This window comes from Ochotona princeps, chromosome 25 (assembly GCF_030435755.1).
Source record: "Ochotona princeps isolate mOchPri1 chromosome 25, mOchPri1.hap1, whole genome shotgun sequence".
Lineage (NCBI taxonomy): Eukaryota > Metazoa > Chordata > Mammalia > Lagomorpha > Ochotonidae > Ochotona > Ochotona princeps.
This window is the reverse complement of record NC_080856.1, coordinates 16,225,637-16,245,703: the sequence shown is the minus strand read 5'-3', so window position 1 is coordinate 16,245,703 and position 20,067 is coordinate 16,225,637. Positions and strand designations below refer to the sequence as shown.

The 20,067-nt window shown below is 48.9% G+C and overlaps 1 protein-coding gene across 1 annotated transcript in view; it reads right to left on the bottom strand.

The window, feature by feature from the left end:
- The window catches only part of LOC101531703 (laminin subunit beta-1), a 63,308-nt gene that overhangs the window by 9,401 nt on the left and 33,840 nt on the right, over window positions 1-20,067 (bottom strand). The window contains exons 16-26 of the mRNA XM_004598582.3: window positions 19,560-19,687; window positions 19,225-19,348; window positions 17,541-17,745; window positions 16,749-16,892; window positions 16,300-16,531; window positions 12,989-13,152; window positions 11,055-11,279; window positions 9,899-10,113; window positions 9,192-9,288; window positions 3,792-4,161; window positions 777-961 (exon numbers count right to left, since the gene is read on the bottom strand). Coding sequence (XP_004598639.2) covers window positions 777-961; window positions 3,792-4,161; window positions 9,192-9,288; window positions 9,899-10,113; window positions 11,055-11,279; window positions 12,989-13,152; window positions 16,300-16,531; window positions 16,749-16,892; window positions 17,541-17,745; window positions 19,225-19,348; window positions 19,560-19,687 — 2,089 coding nt within the window. The remainder of the gene's footprint in view (window positions 1-776; window positions 962-3,791; window positions 4,162-9,191; window positions 9,289-9,898; window positions 10,114-11,054; window positions 11,280-12,988; window positions 13,153-16,299; window positions 16,532-16,748; window positions 16,893-17,540; window positions 17,746-19,224; window positions 19,349-19,559; window positions 19,688-20,067) is intronic.

Genomic DNA, 20,067 nt, shown 5'->3' with positions numbered 1-20,067 from the left:
AGACTAATGAATAGTTCTGTTCCATTAGCACCTTACCTAGCTCTGAGGGATGCCAGACCATCTGGGTGAAAACTGAAAAATAAGTTCACCACTCAGAGGTCTGCACACACAGGCCCTCAGCTTGCAGCTCTTTCTCAGTGGCTGCTATCCGGCAGCCTGTGAAACATCTGTCCAGATGAATGTTCCCTTCTCCTTGTCATTTACTCAGATCCACTCAAAGGGCGAGTTATGGGGCACCTGAAAACAGCGTGGGATGGTTTGGCATCTTAGGGACCTACTTAAACAGAAGAGCAACTGTAAATAATAAATCAGGATGGCTAATGTGATCTAAGATTGAGAGGATTTGATACAGCCTACAATAGCCCAAAGTGGAGGACTTGGCAAAAAATTATTTCGTGATCGGTCAACATTCCCAAACGTCAAAGGACTTGCAGAAGTGACAATTCAATATTGTAACCATCAAAAAAACCTACTCTTCTAGAAAAGGTCAGGGTTTCAACTACTCACTGGAAAAAAGCAGAACATGGATACCACTCTAACACACACGTCATTCACTCGCAGGAACCATGGCCTGTCTCCTTAGTTGCCCTATGCCCCGAGTCCCACACTGGGTCAAATGAAGACTTCATCCTTCACTGGGCCAGAGACTGAGTTTTCATATTTGTAGGAAGCACTTAATTTTTTTTTTGTTGCTGTTGCATGAAGCCACTGTATCCACAGGAGAGAAAGCTAAAACCCAGGGTCAAGAACTGTGCATTGGCATGACAAGTGCTCACCTCGAATATCAGAGTTCTTGATAAACTCGAGTTGTTCAGCAAGTTCTTTCACTGTGTTGCCGAGACTCTCCGCCTCTGCCTGCAGAGAGTCCAGCTCTCTGGTCGTGCTGTTGCTTTGCTCAGCCGTATCAGATAACTTCACTTCTAGCTGGGCCATCTTCTCTGTAACATCTTTGCTGAGTTTCCTGTAAAAAGGAAAGATAAGCTGACCTATGTAAAATAAAGCAAAGGAGAGGTGTCTTATACATTTTCTACTGACACCATATCCATCACTGTTATTTCAATCCAACTCATTTATAGCAGACAGGATTTAGGTACTGATCTCATTCTAAAATCTAACGATGAGGGCCGGCATCATGGCTTAATTGGCTAATCCTCCTCCTGCAAGTGCCGAACCCCATATGGGCACCCTTTCATGTTGCAGTTGCTCTACTTCGAATCCAGCTCCCTGCTTATGGTCTGAGAAGGTAGCAGAGGACAGTCCTTGGGCCCCTGCACTCATGTGGGAGACTCAGAAGAAGCTCCTGACTCCTGGGTACAAATTGGCACAGCTCCAGCAATTGTGTCTTAAAAAAAAAAAAAGCCTAACAGTGATTCTTGCTGCTAAGAGTTGTGAAGTGAGAGCAGTGCACACAGCCACGCTGTGGCATCAGACGACTTGCAGGGCTCAGTCTGCTGTGAGGTAGCATGCGTGGGACAATCACATCTCCGGTCAAGCATGTGGCCTCCCAGCCACCCCGTATAAATGTCCCTAAGCCTCAGGGACCTTCTTCGAGATGCAGCATGCAGAGAGCCCTGTGGCCCCTGCAGAGGGACCTAACCTTCAGGCCAGGGGCCTCACTGGAACCACCTCCTGTCACCAGGCACACTTTCCCAAAGAGAAGTGCCTTTGGGCCTGGCATGGTAGCCTAGTGGCTAAAGTCCTCGCCTTGCACGCACCAGGATCCCATATGGGCACCAGTTCTAATCCCGGCGGTCCCACTTCCATCCAGCTCTCCACCTGTGGCCTGGGAAAGCAATTGAGGACGACCCAAGGCCTTGGGATCCTGCACACACACAGGAGACCTAGGAAAGGCTCCCGGCTCCTGGCTTTGGATCAGCTCAGCTCTGGCCTTTGCGGCTGCTTGGGGAAAGAATCAACGGATGGAAGATCTTCCTATCTGTCTCTTCGCCCCATATATCTGACTTTCCAATAGAAAATAAAATAAATCTTAAATTTTTTTTCAAAAGAGAAGTGCCATCTACTGATGATGAAATGTGCGGATGTTTGGCTTTCATAATTTTATTTGGAATCGAAAAACTGTCCTTTGTTCTGTACCTTCCCATCTCCAAGGTTGCACCAATATGTATATATGTGTTTGTGTATACACACACACACACACACACACACAAAAGGCATCATAAAAAAAATAGTGGAGGGGCTGGCACTGTGGTATAGCACGTTACAAAGCTGCTTGCGGAGGCCATGTGGTGATGTAACAGGCTAATCCTCTGCCTGTCTGCACCAGTAGCCCATATGGGCCATTGTGATCTCTGTATAATGCGCTTGTTGAATGCTCACCTGCTCACAACACACACAGCCTATCATCCATAGCAACCATGTGGCCTTGAGCCACAAAACTACTTATTTTCGTTTTACCTGAAAGGAAGAGAGAGGAAAGGAGTGGGAGGAGGGAAGGAGAAAGAGTCAGAAGAGGTTCTAAGATCTTGCACCCACTGCTGGATTTTCCAAATGCCAGCGCCAGGGCCAACTGGAAGCCAGGAGGCTGTATGACCCAATCGTGGTCTTCCAGGTGAACAGATGGGCGCCAGCTCTAAAGCATCTTTTGCCTCCCAGGGTGTTCATTATCAAGAAGCTGCCATTGGAAGCAGAGTCAGGGCACAAACTCTGGCCTCTCGTAAGGAATGCAGACGGCTCAAGGCCTGTTGCCCTAGATGTGCACCCTGGAAGGTTACTTGAGCTAAGAATGTCTGCTGGTCCCTTCCTGCCTCTCACACGCAGCATGACGGACAAAGCCCACCTGGCCTCCTAGACACCGACCCAAGGTCCATCACGTGCAGCAAACACTGCTGACGTGTCAGCACGTCAAATCCCCTTCTCCATGTCCATGTTTAGCTGTGAAACACCACTCTCATTCATGCCTAGGAAGAAAACCTGGAGCACCTGGGGCACAAGTGCTTCCCCGATAGCTCTTGCAGCTCCCTGGTCATCCTGCACTGTTTTTCTTTTCTTTTTTTAAACAAAGGGAGTTGGGGCTGTTCAAGAGCAGGAGTGAGCCTGGGAGAACAGGCAGAAAGACACTCCCTGAGAAGTTGGGGATCAGCTCAGTCACCTGCTGTCCTCAGGAAAACCACCACAAGCCAGGCAGAGACCTGGGCACTGTAAAGAAGCTTCCGGAATTCCGAGAGGAGGTCTGCAGCGCTGGTCTAGAGACTAGTGGCTGAGCAGCACAAAGAACTGGGACATAACGAGTCCATTCTACAGTAACAGACTTGCCCTAGAAGCAGCCATATGTTCACACCATGCTTTCTTTGCGATGATGTTATCATCTCAAACATCAATACTTTTGTTTATCTGCAAGGTCATGGCAAGTACGATCCCCCGTTTCCTCCCTCAGAGGGAAAATAAAGATTTATGCATTCTGTCGTTCAGGCTCATAACCCAACACATGACAGAGGGGACACAAGTATGGGACTCTGGTCTCCGAGTTCTTTTCAGCAGACACAGCTGCATGAGAGCATGATTCTGCAAAGCGCAGTGTGAGCACAACATGCACACAGTCGATACCACAGTCTCCAGAGATTCAGTTCCCAGCGACGTGCCAGCATTCACTCACCCAAATGCCCAGGGTCAGGACCAAGGAAAAAGCTTGGCCTAAAATCTGGTTTTACTCTCAGGATTAATCAAACCCTTTGGCAGAAGCACCGGGCTGGGAAACCCTCGCATTGTGAATTCATCAAAGCGGCAAAGGAAAATACATCGGGAGCCATGACACTGGCTCAGAGAGGACTCACTCTGCTTCCTCGAAGAGATTCCCGATGTTTTTCAGCGGCTCAGCCGCGGGGCTCTGGGCCAGGATGTCTTTTATGTCGTTGACCTTCTTCTCTATGGAGTCCACGGTCTCCCGATAGGGCCCGATCACGCCGCTGATCTTCAAGGCCTTGGCTCTTTCTAGGAATCTGTGGGTCTTGTTGGTGAGCTCGGAGATGATGACGTCCCAGAGAGCGAAGCACTGGTGGCAGGGTGTGCAGCTGGGGAACACCCCCGAGTACCCACGGGTGCACTTGTCGCAACGGGGACCCTCAACGCCCTCCACGCAGACACACTGACCCGTGGACTGGTCACACTGCGGCGTCTCGATGCCCCTGGGGTCACAGTCGCAGGCTAGACGGGAAAACAGAGACGCTAGCTGACCACCATGCTGACCCTCAGTGATCAGACTTGACCCTGAGGATCCCAGGTCACTGTTGCCACGAGAAGACACCCATCACCCAGGACAGGGCGGTGGCCTTCCACCGGGAGGCCGCAGTAGCTTTCCCAGCACACACAGGGCCTCACACTTTTCTTAGCAATACTAGTCAGTCTCTAAAATGAGCAGCTGACAGCAGTTGCTGACTACACACTTGGCACTCCCATTACAGGGGTGACTTATTTGCATTATCTCATTGAACCCTCATAGTGACGAGTTGCAGATGTAATAACCTCAGATACAACAACACAGTGAGAGGGCTCGTATAACCTGCCCCAAGATTCCCAGCAGAGAAATGCTGGGCCAGGACCCTGATCCAGCACCACACCTTGGGCCTGTCTCTGCGCTTCTCTAGTGTCCCCTTCCCCAAGACTATTCAGGCTGCATCCAGCCAAAGATAAAGCACAAAATGCACAGTTCCTGGCATTGCCTACGCTAGCTGGTCACCAACAGAAAAGTAAAATACAGTCAACCTAGCCCAAAGAAAACTAAATCCACTGTGGCCTAGCATGTTAGGCTACCTGCCACCTCTGATGCTGGCATCCCATATGAGCAGCGGGTGTACATCCCAGCTGCTCCACTTCTGATCCAGCTCCCTGCTAAAGTGTCCGAGTACACGGACCCCCTTCCACCCAGGGGAAGACTAGGATAGAGTTCGTGACTTTGGCCTGGCCCCATCTTGGCTGTTGCAGCCACCTGGGGAATGAGCTGGCAGACAGAAGATGTTGTAACTCTGCCTTTCAAGTCAATTATTTAAAAATTTTTTTTATTTTTATTGGAAAGGCAGATCTTACATCTGCTGGTTCACTCCCCATGTGGCTGCAATGGCCAGAGCTGAGCCAATCTGAAGCCAGGAGCCTCTTCTGGGTCTCCCATCCAGTTGGAGGGTCCCAAGGCTTTGGGCCATCCTCTACTACTTTTCCAGGCTACAAGCAGGGAGCTAGATGGGAAGTGGAGCAGCTGGATACCAACCTGCACCCATATGGGGTCCCGGCACATGCAAGGCAAGGATTTAGCCATTGAACCATCACACCAGGTCCAAATAAAAAACTTTTTAAAAATGCCAGATATAACCAACACAGTGTGGTCTTTGGCGTCCCTTTGCCCTGATTCCTTACTAGCCTAATAAGGTCAGGGATTATGGTCCCAAGCTTCAGTGGCACCAAATCATTTTGATAACAACACCAGATGGTATCATGGTATGCATATCAAAAATCCAAGCATCCAATCTATCTGGGGCTGTGGATAGAGGCTGCCTTCCCCAGACCCCAGCTCTGCAACTGGAGATGAACAGTAATGATCAAAGAGAATAAAGAACACAGGCTCTATAGAGACCTTATGGGTGACGAGGTGACCTGTCCTTTTTCTCCTTAAGAAATATTCCAGGAAAACAGGCCCGACAGGAAGGCGGCTGCTGCCCCGGGCCTCTCACCTATGCCTCCACACTGCCAGTCGGCTTGGGATTTTCACCACTGGCTTTTTCCAGGAACCAGCGCTCAAGAGGAAAGCATTCCTTCTGCTATCTGTGAATCCACAAAGCAATTCAACATGTGACCCTTAGACTCCTGGGGCAGAATGCAGAGCTTCAGGCTGGAATTTGCTGAGAGTGTGCTGTGGTAGGCGGCTGGAAGTCTCTCTCTGTCCCAGGACAGTGGGGGCCTGTTAAAGTTTGACTCTCTAGGCCAAGAGCCCCAACCCACGCAGACAATAGGAACATTCAATGCCTTCAAACTTAGAGACCCGACTGGTTTGTCTTTTACATAACTGCATTTCTTTTCCATAAAGAGAAGAGCCAGCCATGACCTAACGCTTTCTAGAAGTAGATTGTTGGCTAGGTGGTATCAGCCAGTTTAACTCTGTGCAATCCGATAGACAATTTCAAAGGAAGATGTATTTGGTAATCCATGACATAATCTAAGACTAAAATGCATAGATCTGTTTTCCCCTATTTCTCAATCTGGCTGATCCATCTTTTTTGTCTCTGCTGGCTTCCAGGCCTGCCCTTTCAAGTTCTGTTCTTCCTATTTCCCACTGTGGGTACAGTCCCTTACAACTCAGTTCTCTCTCCCTCTGGGTGCCTTGTAGGCTGTTGGCCTCTTCCACAGGGCACCCAAAGCTCTTGGGATCCAACACCTTCTAGTTTGAGAACCTGCAGGAAGCACTGTGGGACATGGGTCCTTCCTTGGTCGTTGGATCCCAAGTGGCTAAGATAGAGAGTGCTCCAATTTGGTGACAGTCCAAATTCTCTCCCGTAACCCTTCCCCGACTTCCAAATGCCCCCATCCCAGCCAAGACAACATCACACAAAGCAGAGAAACAGCAGATGAGGAAATGCCCTAAATGATGCAATGGCATGTTATAACACTGATGTGCCAGAGCAACATCAGAACAACTCCACCTGAGATGTTCACCCTTTGAGAAAGCGGCTTTCTGATCCCCACTTTTCAGGAAAGCCACATGTGAGTATGGACAAAGGACAGAGTGTGGTAGGAAAGCAGAAGGAAACTGTCCTCTTCCGTCTAGAACTTAGTGTCCTCCAAGGCAACCACACCTAAGCAAAGCTACAATTCCTCTATCAGTCTTTTAACTACTTTTCTTTAAGAGCAGTGGGCCAAAGGGATGTGCAGATTCAGACCCCTGGGAAGAAGGCACATTCTTCACACATATTGTTTGAAAACGGTCTATGACGGGGTTGGCGTGGTCACATAGCAAGCTCAGCCTCTGCCCTGTGGGGGCCAGCATCCCATATGGGCTCGGTACCCAAACCACGCTGCTTTGCACCACATGCTGGTTTGGTGGTCTTCATGCCTGTTTGGTTCTCCTATAATCAGAGTCTTTTGCCACAGGCTGACCTTTCCTCTGGAGAGAAGGAACAAAGAAACTGGCAAGCTCGTATGCTGAGAGTCTTACTCGGTAAAGTTTCCGAAACAGAGCCCAAGTTGATACAGTTGCCATAAGCCATGATTTGTCAATACATTGAGAGGCAAAGTTTAGAGACCAGATAAAAGGGTCAGAGGCAAAGCACCAAGGACTGCATGAACAATTCTCCAATTGGCTCTGACTCCTACAGCCAGGCTTTACAGGATGACCACGCCAACACGGAGCAAAAGGTCAGGAGGCTGCGGCAGCCAGAGCTGTTTTACCAATGACACACAGGCTGATACAACCTGGGTAGAAGCAACCAGGGTGGGCAGGAGGGGGGTTGAGGGGAGGCAGTGGGGAGCAATCAAGCCCGCAGGCATTGCAAGAAAGGAGACTGTAACAACATCGGGCTTAGAGTTCTGGAAAAGCCAGATTCCAAGCCAACCTCCAGGGAACTGACCCAAGGGATGGATGTCAGTGCCTGCTAATGCAAACGCTAAGATTCAGTTCCCTTCAAACCAGACATCTGTGCTAGAGGCTGGCTGTGGACACAGAGCACGGCACTGTGAAATCAAACCTAAGATGTCCCTATCCACTCCTTCTGGCTGTGTCCTAGCTCATAAAACCAATTATAATGGCCAACACAATGGTTCAATTGGCTGATCCTCTGCCTGCAAGTGCCGGCATCGCATCTGGGTGCTGGTTTGTGTCACGCTGCTCCACTTTCTACCTTGCTCTTTGCTGTCTAGAAAAGTAATGGAGGGTGATCCAAATTCTTGGGACCCCGTCCCCATTTGGGAGACCTGGAGGAGGCTGCTAATTGGCTCAGCTCTCCTAGCAGATGGAAGATTTTTCTGTCTTTCCTTCTCTTTGTAAATCTGCCTTTCCAAGAAAAACAAATCTGAAAAAATCAATCATATGTGGTCTTGTTTGATCTTGTCTCTGTTTAGCATTTTCCAGCTGTTCAGGAATGGCTGATGGGTTTGCACTGTGAGGGAACACGGAGTTTCTCTGTTTAGCATTTTCCAGCTGTTCAGGAATTGCTGATGGGTTTGCACTGTGAGAGAACACGGAGTTTCCAGGTTCTGATCTTTTACAGGAGGTAGTGAATTGCTCACTCCAAGTTCTGGATGACTTCCTGCTGCCATTGTTAAGCACTGGGGGGGGGGGGGGGGGGGAGTCATTCTCAACTTCACAGCTCATCAGAGAGCTCTAATTCTAGATAGACAACAAAGATAATAAACCAAAGAACACTTAGAGAACTCAAAAATATTAACCCTCAGTTAAAAATTAAAAACTTGAAGACAACCAAGTAGGAAACAGGGTTCATAAGTTCTTTCATGTCAGGATCTTCACCAAGAAAAAAAAATTATTGGCCAGCTTGAAAAAAATTGCAACAACACAGACATTAAGCAATCCTAATGATTCACTACTTGAGTAAGTTTTGGTTTCTTAAGAAATTGTCGAATTTCCCTCAGTTCTTTTTAAAAGAAAAAAGCTTTACCCTAAGGCAAAGTCTGGGTTCATTCCTCAACTCTCATCCTACATCCCTTTTTCCCTTCGCATGTGCAAAGGCTCTGCCATCATGCTCAGTCTCCAGATTAGGAGCACTGTCAGGATACACACTCATGTGTACACGCGGACACACAGACACACAGACACACCAAGAGCTTTCACCATCAGCAAGTGAATGGCCTTAATAGAATCACCAAGGACACTGGCCACCAAATCTTACGCAGAGTGCACAGAAACCCATTTGCAGAAAGCTAAATTGCTATGCTCCCTTTTGGGTTAACAGCATTAAAGAACGCAAATCCATGTGATTTTGTGGCATGCGCGCATGCATGCACCAACCAGTGCTCTCTGCCAGGTTTGGGGCTGGAAGAGCAGGCCCGCACTTTGTGACCTAGGCTTATCTGCAGGGTTACAGGTGCTAGATCTCTGATGCTGTTTACACCTTGAGTATCATGAAGAAGAATTTTCTGGAACAGACAACCTAACCAGCACAGTTGTGCTTTACAGTTGACAAAGAGGCGCCTAGAGACCCCCTCACCCTGCACCGCGACCGCTGCACATGTCTTACCTCGGCACTCCACGTCAGGGTCTCCCCAGAAGAGCTCCTGGCACTCACTGCAGGTACGGCCTCCAAAGCCAGGCATGCACTGGCACTGCCCTGTGAACTACGGTAAGAGCACAAAGCCAAGTCAAGCAGGGGCAGAGCCAGCCATCCCCAGTTCCCATACTCCCAGCTGCCAGTTGGCAATTGGCTGATGACGATGCCTACCCCAGGCTAACATGGACCAGGGTCCTTCCTCTGGGATCAGCACTTCTCGGCTGTCTACTTTCAACAAAGATTTGGCCAGGCCCACATCACAATGCACTCTACTTCAGAATTCCTTAACTTGTATCCTCACAGGTCATAACACTCCCCGACCACCTGTCACCCAACTGGCCCTAGGCAGCAGGCCACCCGGCAGGTGTTGACAAGCAGCAGCATTGTCCACAATGCTGGGCAGAGCTCTGTGCTTCCTGGAGCAGAGAAGCATCGTCCACTGTCCTTGCTCAGTCAGTCTGCACCCCGCAGCTGGGACACCAAGTCGACTTGCCATGGTCTGCAGCACACGGGACTCTGCATGGCAAACGAGCGGGGCTGATATGCAGCCCAGGCTGTGTTGGACAAGGTAGTGGACCCCAGAACAGAAGGAAGAGGGGGTGGCTTTTCTCTGTCAATGGGATGACCATCACCCAGGACTCCTCAACCCATTTCTTCTGGCACCATCGTGGCCTCACCTCATTACAAGATGGCCCGAAGGAATGCAGGTCATTGCAGCCACAGGGCTCACAGCCGGTGCCACTGGCTAGCTGCCAGGTGTTGGGTGCACAGTGGTCACAGTTCTGTCCCACCACGTTTGGAAGGCACGGGCACTGGCCAGTGCCTTTGTCGCACTGGCAGTTGGAGCCATTGCAGTGCTCCTGTATGGTGCCCAGGTAGTTGCAGACACACTCTGGAAAAGAACAGGCAGTGGGGTCTTCCTTACAAAACACCACTCCACGACAAGCAGGGCACCCGCCTGAATCAGCTGCTGCCAAATGGCTGAGATCTCCGCTCTCCAGACTCCCAACCCCAACCTGCCAAGTACTCAGCCAGCAACGCCAGAAATCTCCAACAATTTGCCCTTTAGCAGCTTCTACCACTCAATTCTGGCATCTCCCCGGGCACAACCCACTCACACTGTGAAGTCTGTCTAGATGTGGTTTCCAAATACAGAGGTTCCACAGGCTGCTGGTAAAGCATTTGCAAATGGGAGATTTAACTGGAAATCATCAAAAGCAATGCCCATGAGAACTAAGGGATCTAATGATTCCCAACTCTTGCCAGGACATGGCACACAGTGCAGGTAGCAGCAGCCTGGTAAGCTACGGCTTGCAGGAATCTGGTCTTGCTGGTCCCCACATTCCACACGTTTGCATCAACGCAGCCCAGGCCCCCTGGGGCTGGGTTGCTCACACAGCAACAGCAGCAACACTAGTTGATCCTGACATGATGTCAGAAATAAATCTGCAAGAGAGAGACGCCTGAGAGATGTGATGTCTCTCTGATCCCTCATCTGGAAGGTTCTAGCCACCAGGGACTTTAGAAAAACAGGTATTTATGATCTCTTCAGTAGCAGCCAAATTGGCAGGGCACGGGCATAACAACATCTAAACGCCCCATGGATTGGCATTTATGAGGGTGACAAAGCCACTAAGACTCCCTTCTGGTTCTCTGCTGGCATGGAGCCACCTCCCATCTATACATTGCTGCCATGAGTATGTCAAGAAAAAGAAACGCTGTCTCATTTCTGTTGGTCACAGGTGAAACTGCACGGCTTTGAACCGGCGAATGTGCTTTCCCCAGGACAATCAATGTATGAAGACCACACCCCCAAGCACAGGCGCATCTTACTCCTGCAGTCCTGCCGGAGAGCATCTCCATAGTAGCCAAAGCGACACAGCTCACAATGGTCCCCTTCAGTGTGGTACAAGCACTTGAGGCACTGTCCCGTCTCCTTGTCACAGGCTTCTGGGTCTGTTGTGTCAATGTTGTGGTGGCACTGGCAGGGCTGGCACGACCCACCCACGTCCGAGGGATTCCCAAAGTACCCGGAGGCACAGTCGTCGCACCTGGAGCCTGCGGCAGAACAGAACCAAGCTCAAAGGTTTCAGCTGAGAGACAAAACACCTGGGTGCCACCTCTGCCGCCACCACCACCACCAAGGGCACCGCAGAGCACCCAATGACCACGTCTGAAGGGGAGGCAGCAGGCTTTTAGCAAGGAGCAGGAAGAGAAACTTGCTGTCTCTCACATGGCTACCACTGCCTACAAGGCCACAAATAAGTATTAAATTTCCAACATACGGCATCTCAGCGTGTGAGGACACGGGGTAGAACTCAGTAACCATCCCAAATTGTTAAACCCAGCTTGATCCTAAAATCCGGACCCAAGGACCATCATATAAGTAACCAGGTGTGGAGAGACCCTAGCCTGTGGGCCGTATAAAGCCTCCACACTGTATAAAGCCCATAACATCATTTGGTCTGACCCTGCCTAGGGAACTGAAGGCAAGACTCAAAATTTCATTGCGTCTATAGCAAGCTAAGTTTTAAGCTTGTAATTATGTGTGGCCTCTAAATGATGCTGTTAATGATGCTCATGGCAGAAAAAAGAGGCTCCACCACCCTTGAAGTCACTTCTCCCGAGTAAATATCCTGAAAAAAAATATTTTTTCAATGATGATTTCCCTGCAAAATCCTGACATTTTGGGCCAGCATGCCGGAGACACCAGCATTCTATATGGGCACTGGTTGGAGTCCCAGTTGCTCCTCTTCCGATTCAGCACCCTTCTGAAGGCTTGGGAAAAGCAGCAGCGGATGGTCTGGTTCCTAGCTTTGGGCTGGCCCAGTGCTGGCCACTGCAACCATCAGGGGGTGACCAGCAAATGGAATCTCTCTCTGTAACTCTGACTTTCCAATAAAGAAAACAATCTTTCCATAAAAAGAAATGCTGAAATTTTATACAAAAAACATTGGCTCCACTATGCATAAGCATAACGAGTATTTGAAATAGTGGTGTCAAGGATAAAATAAAAAGGAACCGATTTCTTCAATCAGCTAAGTTCATTTGATGTTGGTTGGCAGATGGTATGAAGATACTACACGGTGAACAGATTCAGCTCTGAAAGACTCTGCCGCCTGTTGATACTCTAGATGTTATTCTTCTAACATTGACATTCAATTTGAGAAGCAGAGAGACAGAATAACAGAAAGAGAACTCCCATCTGCTGCTCTATTCTCCATAAGCTGACAATGGTCAGGGTTGGAGCCGGAGTTAGGAACCCAGTGCTGATCCCCCAAGCAAAGAGCAGGGTCCCAACCCCTGGAACCATCACCACTGTCTCCCGGAATTGGTGGGAAGCTGGAGCCAGGAACTAAACCCAGGTGCACCAATATGGAAGGTGGCCCTCCTGGCCAGCATCTTAGCACCCAGGCTACACTCCCATCCACCCAAGATCTGATTTGCTTCCTTCTGCCTACCTCACTGCTTTGGAGTGCCTCTGCTGGGAGTTGGAAAGGAAAGAATAAAATAAAATGCAAATTCATCTTTCCACTTAATAGCAAGGTGCTTCGTGGGTGTTTGTTTAGGGATCTAAATGCTCTGTGTCATAACCATCGCTATCGCAGAAAGGCCCAAGGATGGACTCTGCCTGGACAAGCCAAATGGGAAACACAATTACCTGTATGTCAGATCCCCTAACTTTTAATGAAAGAACGATTTGGGAGATAAACTGGTTTCCGCCTCACCTCATTTTTTTTTCCTCATTAAGTGTGCACGTGACTTACCAATATATCCCTGTTCACAAACACAAGCAAGCTGTAAAGTAACAGGATCCTGGTAACAGCTTCCAGCAAACTGGCGGCCACTGCCTGGGCCATCTGGGCAAGGACACGGGCGGCAGTGATCTCCTGACCCAATGATGGGGTCGCCATAGTAACCAGCCATGCACCTGCATTCATCACAGAAGAGAACCAGTTGTGACCCACAGGCGTACAAAACTTGTTTCACGAAAAGTGTAATAGAAACTGTTCTGAGAACCTTCCCCCACCCTTCTGCATGTCTCCACAGGAAAAAATCCTACTAGAGCACCAGTTCTCAGCTCTTAGCTCTATTGCACTCACCCTAGTAGCCTGGTGAGGTCAGGTTGTCGGTCTCCTCTTGTGGGTGTCTGGTTCAGAAAGCCCCAGGTACAGCCCTTACACTGCTAATGTGGGGATCAAATTCGCAGCCCCCACTGCATTAACTCAGTGGGCCATTGGCCCCTCTCTCATAGCACCCCACACAACACCAACATATCCCTTGAAACATATTTGTGTCCCATTTGCTGCTGCCTCCTTGCACTAAGGGGTCTGTCTCTGTAGGCATGGCACAGAGTTACCTGACTCAGCCTGGGAGGGACAAGCTGGTAGCTGGTCCTATAGAGGTCAGAGGTTGAAGGCCATGTCCTGCAATCCAATCTCTGTCAGTAGGTACCAAGGCCAATTGACCCAGAAGTCACATAGCCGGACTCTCTACCCATCTCCTTTGTTCCAAGCTTGGGCTGGGATAAAGGACGTTATTTATTCACTGCAAATCCAAAAGGTCCATCCCTTATCCCTTAGGGATTAGGAGTGGTTGGAAGCCATATGATTTGCAAAACCCATGCTCTGCTTAATCACAAGCCTGGATTTGAATTCAACGTCCTGGCTTTCAGCAAGAAATTCTTTTCTTAAGTCATGTTGATTATGTCCAGGAGAACAGGAATTGAGCTACTATTTCTTTTTTAAATTTTCTGTAATCTAAGATTTTGAAGGAATTCTAGAGATTATCAATCAAGCCTAATTACCTAGCTTAGAAAAAAATGGATACTCCAACTTATTCATGGATCTAAGGTCCATGAAACTTGGGTATTGCGATCTCCAGTTTGCTCATTTTTCATGTTTCTTGTTGTTATTTTTGTTGCTGGTGGTGGTGATGGTGGTGGTGGTGGTGGTGGTGGTGGTGATGGTGATGGTGGTGATGGTGGTAGTGGTGGTGATGGTGGTGATGGTGATGGTGGTGGTGATGGTGATGGTGGTGGTGATGGTGGTAGTGGTGGTGATGGTGGTGATGGTGATGGTGGTGGTGATGGTGGTCGTGATGGTGGTGATGGTGGTGGTAGTGGTGATGGTGGTGGTGGTGATGGTGGTGTTGGTAGTGGTCATGGTGGTGATGGTGGTGGTGATGGTGGTGATGGTGGTGGTGGTGATGGTGGTAGTGGTGGTGATGGTGGTGATGGTGGTGGTGATGGTGGTGGTGGTGATGGTGGTGGCGATGCTTTTATGAAGCTGAGGTTGGGCATTTTTAAAGAGGAAAAAGAGAGAAACATAAGAGAAAAGCTCTCATGAAGACATAAACCATCGACTCAATCAGACACACAAGTAACCTAAGAACATATTTGGTAATTCCGTGTGGGAAGCGTCTACACGGACGAAGTAACTGTGCAGGGATTGCTCCAGGAGTTTCCATGAGACTTTTCTGGGTGAAATGAATCCTAAGACATCGTAGCAGACACAGAGTGCTCATTTCCTGCCTCCCCCTTGCCCGCCCTCACCCCACTTCTTCCTCTTGGGAACCATCTGAGCAGAGTTCCATTATAAATTTATGAACCTGAAACCCTGATCTCCTTGCCATGAAGAAAAGAGCTCAAAGTGAGAAACCGGCTCAAACTGCACGGGAGTTCCCAAGACTTTAGCAAAGTGCTCCTGCACCTGTTCCCATTGTCCTCTAAGAAAGCAAAATCCTCTACCAATAAAATCCAAAGTCCATCCCGGACTCTTCCAGGATGCTCACAGTGATTCCACAGCATGTCCAACTTCCAATCAGCCTTGAGGATTGCCCCCTGTGTCATCTTCTTCTCTCTCCCACAGCACTCTCTTCTCATTGTTAATCTCATTTTCTCACCTGCTCCTTTTATACTCTATCTCACTTCGAGAGAAAAATCATACAAAAACCTTTGGCAGCCAACAGAAGATGACACCCATGGGCTAACTTCCTCTTTCCTTGTGTGACTGCTACCTTATTTTTTTTTTTCACACCATTATGTGGTTGGAAGGGATAACACTTATCAAAAGGAGGACCTTTTGATATCAGGACCTCTGAATTCCTGAATCCCACTCTAGCATCAAGCTTTGATGTTGGCCGCTATGCGCGCCATCATGCTCTGACCTGATAGCGATTCAGTTGTCACTGATAATTCCTCTGCAGCACTTTCCAACATGTGCCCTGAGGGCCTTTTAAAAGTAAAATCCGATATACAATGGGTGGGTATTAGAAGAGATAAAATTTACTGGCGTAGAAAAAAGTAGAGTATTAACCTTGCCCCAAGAGGATTCTAACAGTTAAGCCTGCATTTCTTAATGAGCAATGAATAGTTGAAACCAGCATGTTATTTTTTCCAGTGGACTATATCCATCAAGCTGGGTCATTAATGTCACTGGAAGCACATCCTATTGTCCTGTATCCACTTATCTACTACAGTGATTTACAGCCATAATAATTATTCGACTAACACACATTAACAGGAGATCTCATCTAGCGGTGCACATTTAACAGTCTCCTGGAAACAGCAGTTGCATAAGTGTTTTTGGAAAACAAAGGACTGAAGTGACTAATCCCATTTGCATCTGATGTCTCCTATGACCCACATCAGGCATGAACATTTCGCAACTCCCATTCCAGGCCAGAATCTGCAGACACAGAAATGATTTCTAAACGTACCTAAGGTGGGCTCCAGAATGGATACCCACTAGGGAGGGCTCATGTTGGTTTTCGTTGTCTGCCCTATCCCAGCACCAGAATAGCACCTTGCACATGGAAGGCGTAAAATAAACACGTCCAGGATAAATCAATGAGTTCCTAGAAAATACTGAGGTCATCGGAAATGCATGAGCCAGGAACAGGCTGGTGGAAATGAATTCTGTTCTGTGTCTACGATGCTGTCTGCATCGTTCTCCTTTCTCTTTTTTTTTTTTTTTTTTGTTTACTCATAATGGTCAACTCAGAAAAGTTGACGTCTTTATTTATACACAAATCATCTCAGGCTTTTCCTTTCTCTTGAGATGCAGTGCCCACGTACCTTTCACAGTTGTGACCTGTGGTGTAGTCTTGGCAGCCCAGGCACTGCCCCGTCACTGAGTCACAGTCATCTGCATGCCCATTGCATTGGCAGGGCTGGCAGGCAGGAAAGCCCCAGTACCCAGGTAAGCATCGGTCACACTGCCGTGCATATACCCCGTGGAAACATTGGCACTGGCCCGTGATGGCGTCACAGAAGGCATTGACCGATCCTTGCAGGTGGCACTCACAAGCTGCAGAAAAAGCAAAATGAGAAAAAGTCCCTTGAGAAACTCATTAGCAGCAGACATACCCCTTTCAGAAGCACCCTGGATACCAGCTAAGCAGCGCTCATCGGCTCCAGACACCAACTTTGACGACAGCGCATCACCACCTTGAGAGCTCCAGAGCCCAGCCAACCCCAGGCAGTGAATTCTCAACGAACACCTGCTGTGCTTCCCAGGCACCTACGTTTGCATCCGCTGGGGCCAAAGCCAAAGGTTCCTGGGGCACATCTGTCACAGGTTCGTCCCACCACATTTGGCCGACACTCACACTGGCCTCCGTTGGGGTCACACACGGAACTCAAGGAGCCCTGAGGGTTACATTCACAAGCTGTAGGGTAGAAAGAAGACAGAACCTGAGATGGGAGTGGAGGACTACTCAGCACATCCCGCCTGCCTCCTGCTCATCCACGGCCCTGCCTCCGGCTCTCCCAGTCCTTTCTGCCCTATGGATGTCAACTTTTTCAAAATCCCAGTTTGAAATGCCAGTCCTGTGACGGGTGGGAGTGAAGAAATGCAAGGAGGTGGCAGGGATGGGAGGGTGACAGATCAAAGCAACTTCTTCTAAACTAAAGATCTTCATGGTTTTCATCCCTGGCCTTCAAAGCTCAAATATCACAGAACATTAGCCTCAAGGCCCTGTGACCTTCAGGGCTGGCTCTGACCTTTGAAAGAAAAACAAAACAAAATTTTTTTCAGCTACCGGATGCTTCTCTGATCCTATCCCAACTCCCCTCATTGCCTGCAGAAGTGTAGCATCCTCCTAGATCACCCCCTGGGTTTCTGTAAGCTGCATCTTTCTTGCATATCCTGTAGTCAGTGACACTCATTTGTTAAAATGTCAGTGAGAATCAAAAGGACCAAGCACCACAAAAACACTATTTGCTTGATGTACTATATATAACACAATATGACACGTACCCCAGGGCACCTTGGGAACTAAACTCAGCTGTTCGGGCGACCCTTACCCCACACCTACCCAGGCCAGTCTGGTGCAGCAGGGCAGAAATGCTAAAAATGATGTTTCTGCAAACGTCCGTCATGGGCGTTTTCACAACACTACGGCTGTTCTCCAGGCAGCGGTACCTCTGGAAGGTCTCCCAGGCACTATTGGTCACCACTCCATCTCCTGACGCTCCCACGGTGAAGATGTCCAGCGACCGGCAGTAGGGCATGAGAACAAGCTGTGAAGGACAGAGAAATAGTGACATGTCTTAAGCCAGAGCCCACATCCCTGGCTGAAGCAGGTGAACAGGAAAAAAACTCAAATACTTCTTTTACTTGGACCCAAGAAATCACACTCATTCTGCCCTTGAATATTATTAGGAAAGACAAATTTCAATTGATTTTGCAGAGCTTGATAGTTTTGAAATACAATTTAAAACTTTTTTTAAAAAATGCCTTTCTTTCTTGAAGATTTATTTATTTTACTTGAAAGAATTAGAGAGACAGAGAGAGCAAGAGAGACAGAAAGAGAGGGTGAGATAGACAGAAAGATCTTCAATCCACTGGTTCACTCTCGAAACAGCCACAATGGCAGGAGCTGGGCTGTGAGAAGTGGGGAGCCAGGAGCTCCCTCCAGGTCTCTCAATGGGTGTGGGAGCCCCTGGAGCCATCCTCTGCTGCTTTCCCAGGCCACAAGCAGGGAGCTAGATCAGAAGTGGAACAACCAGATGCGTACCAGCACCCACATGAGACGCTTGCAGGTAGAGGATTCCCACCTGCCACTGCTCCAGCTCCAAGAAAATTTCTTTGAGAGGAAGAGAGAATAAGCAGTTGTCCTACTAATTCCACATCCACTAATTCACTGCCCATTGGCCTGCACTGGCTGGGGATGGGCCAAGGTTGAAGCTGGCAATGTTATCAAGGTCTCCCATGTGGGTGTCATGAACACAATCACGTGGCACATCACTACCGCCTCCCCAGGTCTACATTAACAGGATGCTTAAACCGGAAGCCAGAGCCAAGCATCAGGCCCAGGTACTCCATTCTGTGACACATGTGTCTCAACTGCTGTCTTACCTGTAGGCTAAGTGCAACCTCTGCAGTGCTAGGTGAAGGCATTTCTTTTCAGAAAGAAGGATTTCCAATATACCCTTTCCTGTAGAGTGTACTTTTATACACAAAAGTAATCTTGGAGGCAAGAAAGAACGATTCTACTTAGCTGCTGGCCATTCTCCCTTGCTGTGGTTTGGATGTGGTCTGAGTTAGTGCCCCGAGTGTTCCTCTTGCAAGCTGGGTTCCCGATGTGGTGGCGCTGGAAGGTGGCAGAACCTTTAAGAGGCAGGGCCTGCTGGCAGGTGATGCATCACAGGCTCGCCAACCTGATAGCATTAATGTGCCTCCTGTGGAACCTAGTTTATCTGAAGAAGGTGGTTTTAAAGGGGCGAGCGTGACTTCTCCCTGCTTTCTCTCTTCCAGTCTCAATACATGACTTCTTCCACTAGCCCTTCTGCCATGGGGCGCAGCCAAGGGAGTGGACCAGCACCAGATACGGTGCCATTGGTCTTAACTCCTGAAACGTGTGGCTACCTAAGTCACTTTCCCAGCCTCCAGTAATTTGTTAGAGCAAGGGAAAATGGGTGCACAACCAGTCCAGCCTGAGGAAGCAGCTGCACGCTTTGGGCCGTGGCTCTCACACACGCGAGCGAGATGACACTTACAGAATCGATGAGCGTGTACGGGCTGTCCACGCCACTGTCGGAGGAGGTGTACTGCGGCAGCTCCAGCCTCACGGTGTAGTTCATGTCCTTCTCAAAGCACACGGGGCGAGGGAGGACCACATACCTGTCCCCAAGCAAGAGACAAAAACAAGTGTCAGCCTTTAGAGATACAAAGATTAACATGCAAAAAAAAAAAAAAAAGAGTTCTACTGATAATTCCAAAGCAGGACCGTCAGCACCTGGTTCTGCAAGTATTCCTCACCCGCCCCAAGAAATGAGAAAAACCTGACATTGCATTCTCGTCCCGCCGAGCCGCACACCGCTGTCACACTGACCTTGAGCCGGGTGATAACGACACCACCTGGTTGTCATCATCCGGAACAGTGTTCCCGCAGCGGCTGCTGGCTGGAATCTTTCCAGGTCGCTGCACGGTGATGACAGCCTTTTCCCAGTGGTCGGGCAGCTGGGAGAAAATAACCAAACAACTGAAAGACCATGTGTGGCCATCCACCGCGCCTGCTGTTTTTGGAGGCTGTTCCCAGTCGATCATCAGCCAAAGTTAAACACGGAAAAACGCAGTCATCACCTCTCTTGCCCTTCATTGTTTCCTCCTCTGCTTTTGCCCTTGTCCCAGCCTTCCTCGCTTCTCCTTCCCAACTAATCTCTTTGCCTCATCCCAGCATCACTTTCTGCCTAGTTTACAACAGCTCAGATCATAACAAGGCCCTGCTGAATGTCCTCTGATGGTTGCCTATGAACATGGAGAGCGTATGTCTGTAGAGATGCCACCACTCCAACATCCTGCCCTAGCCATGGGAAACAAGTTTCCCCAGAGAATCTCCT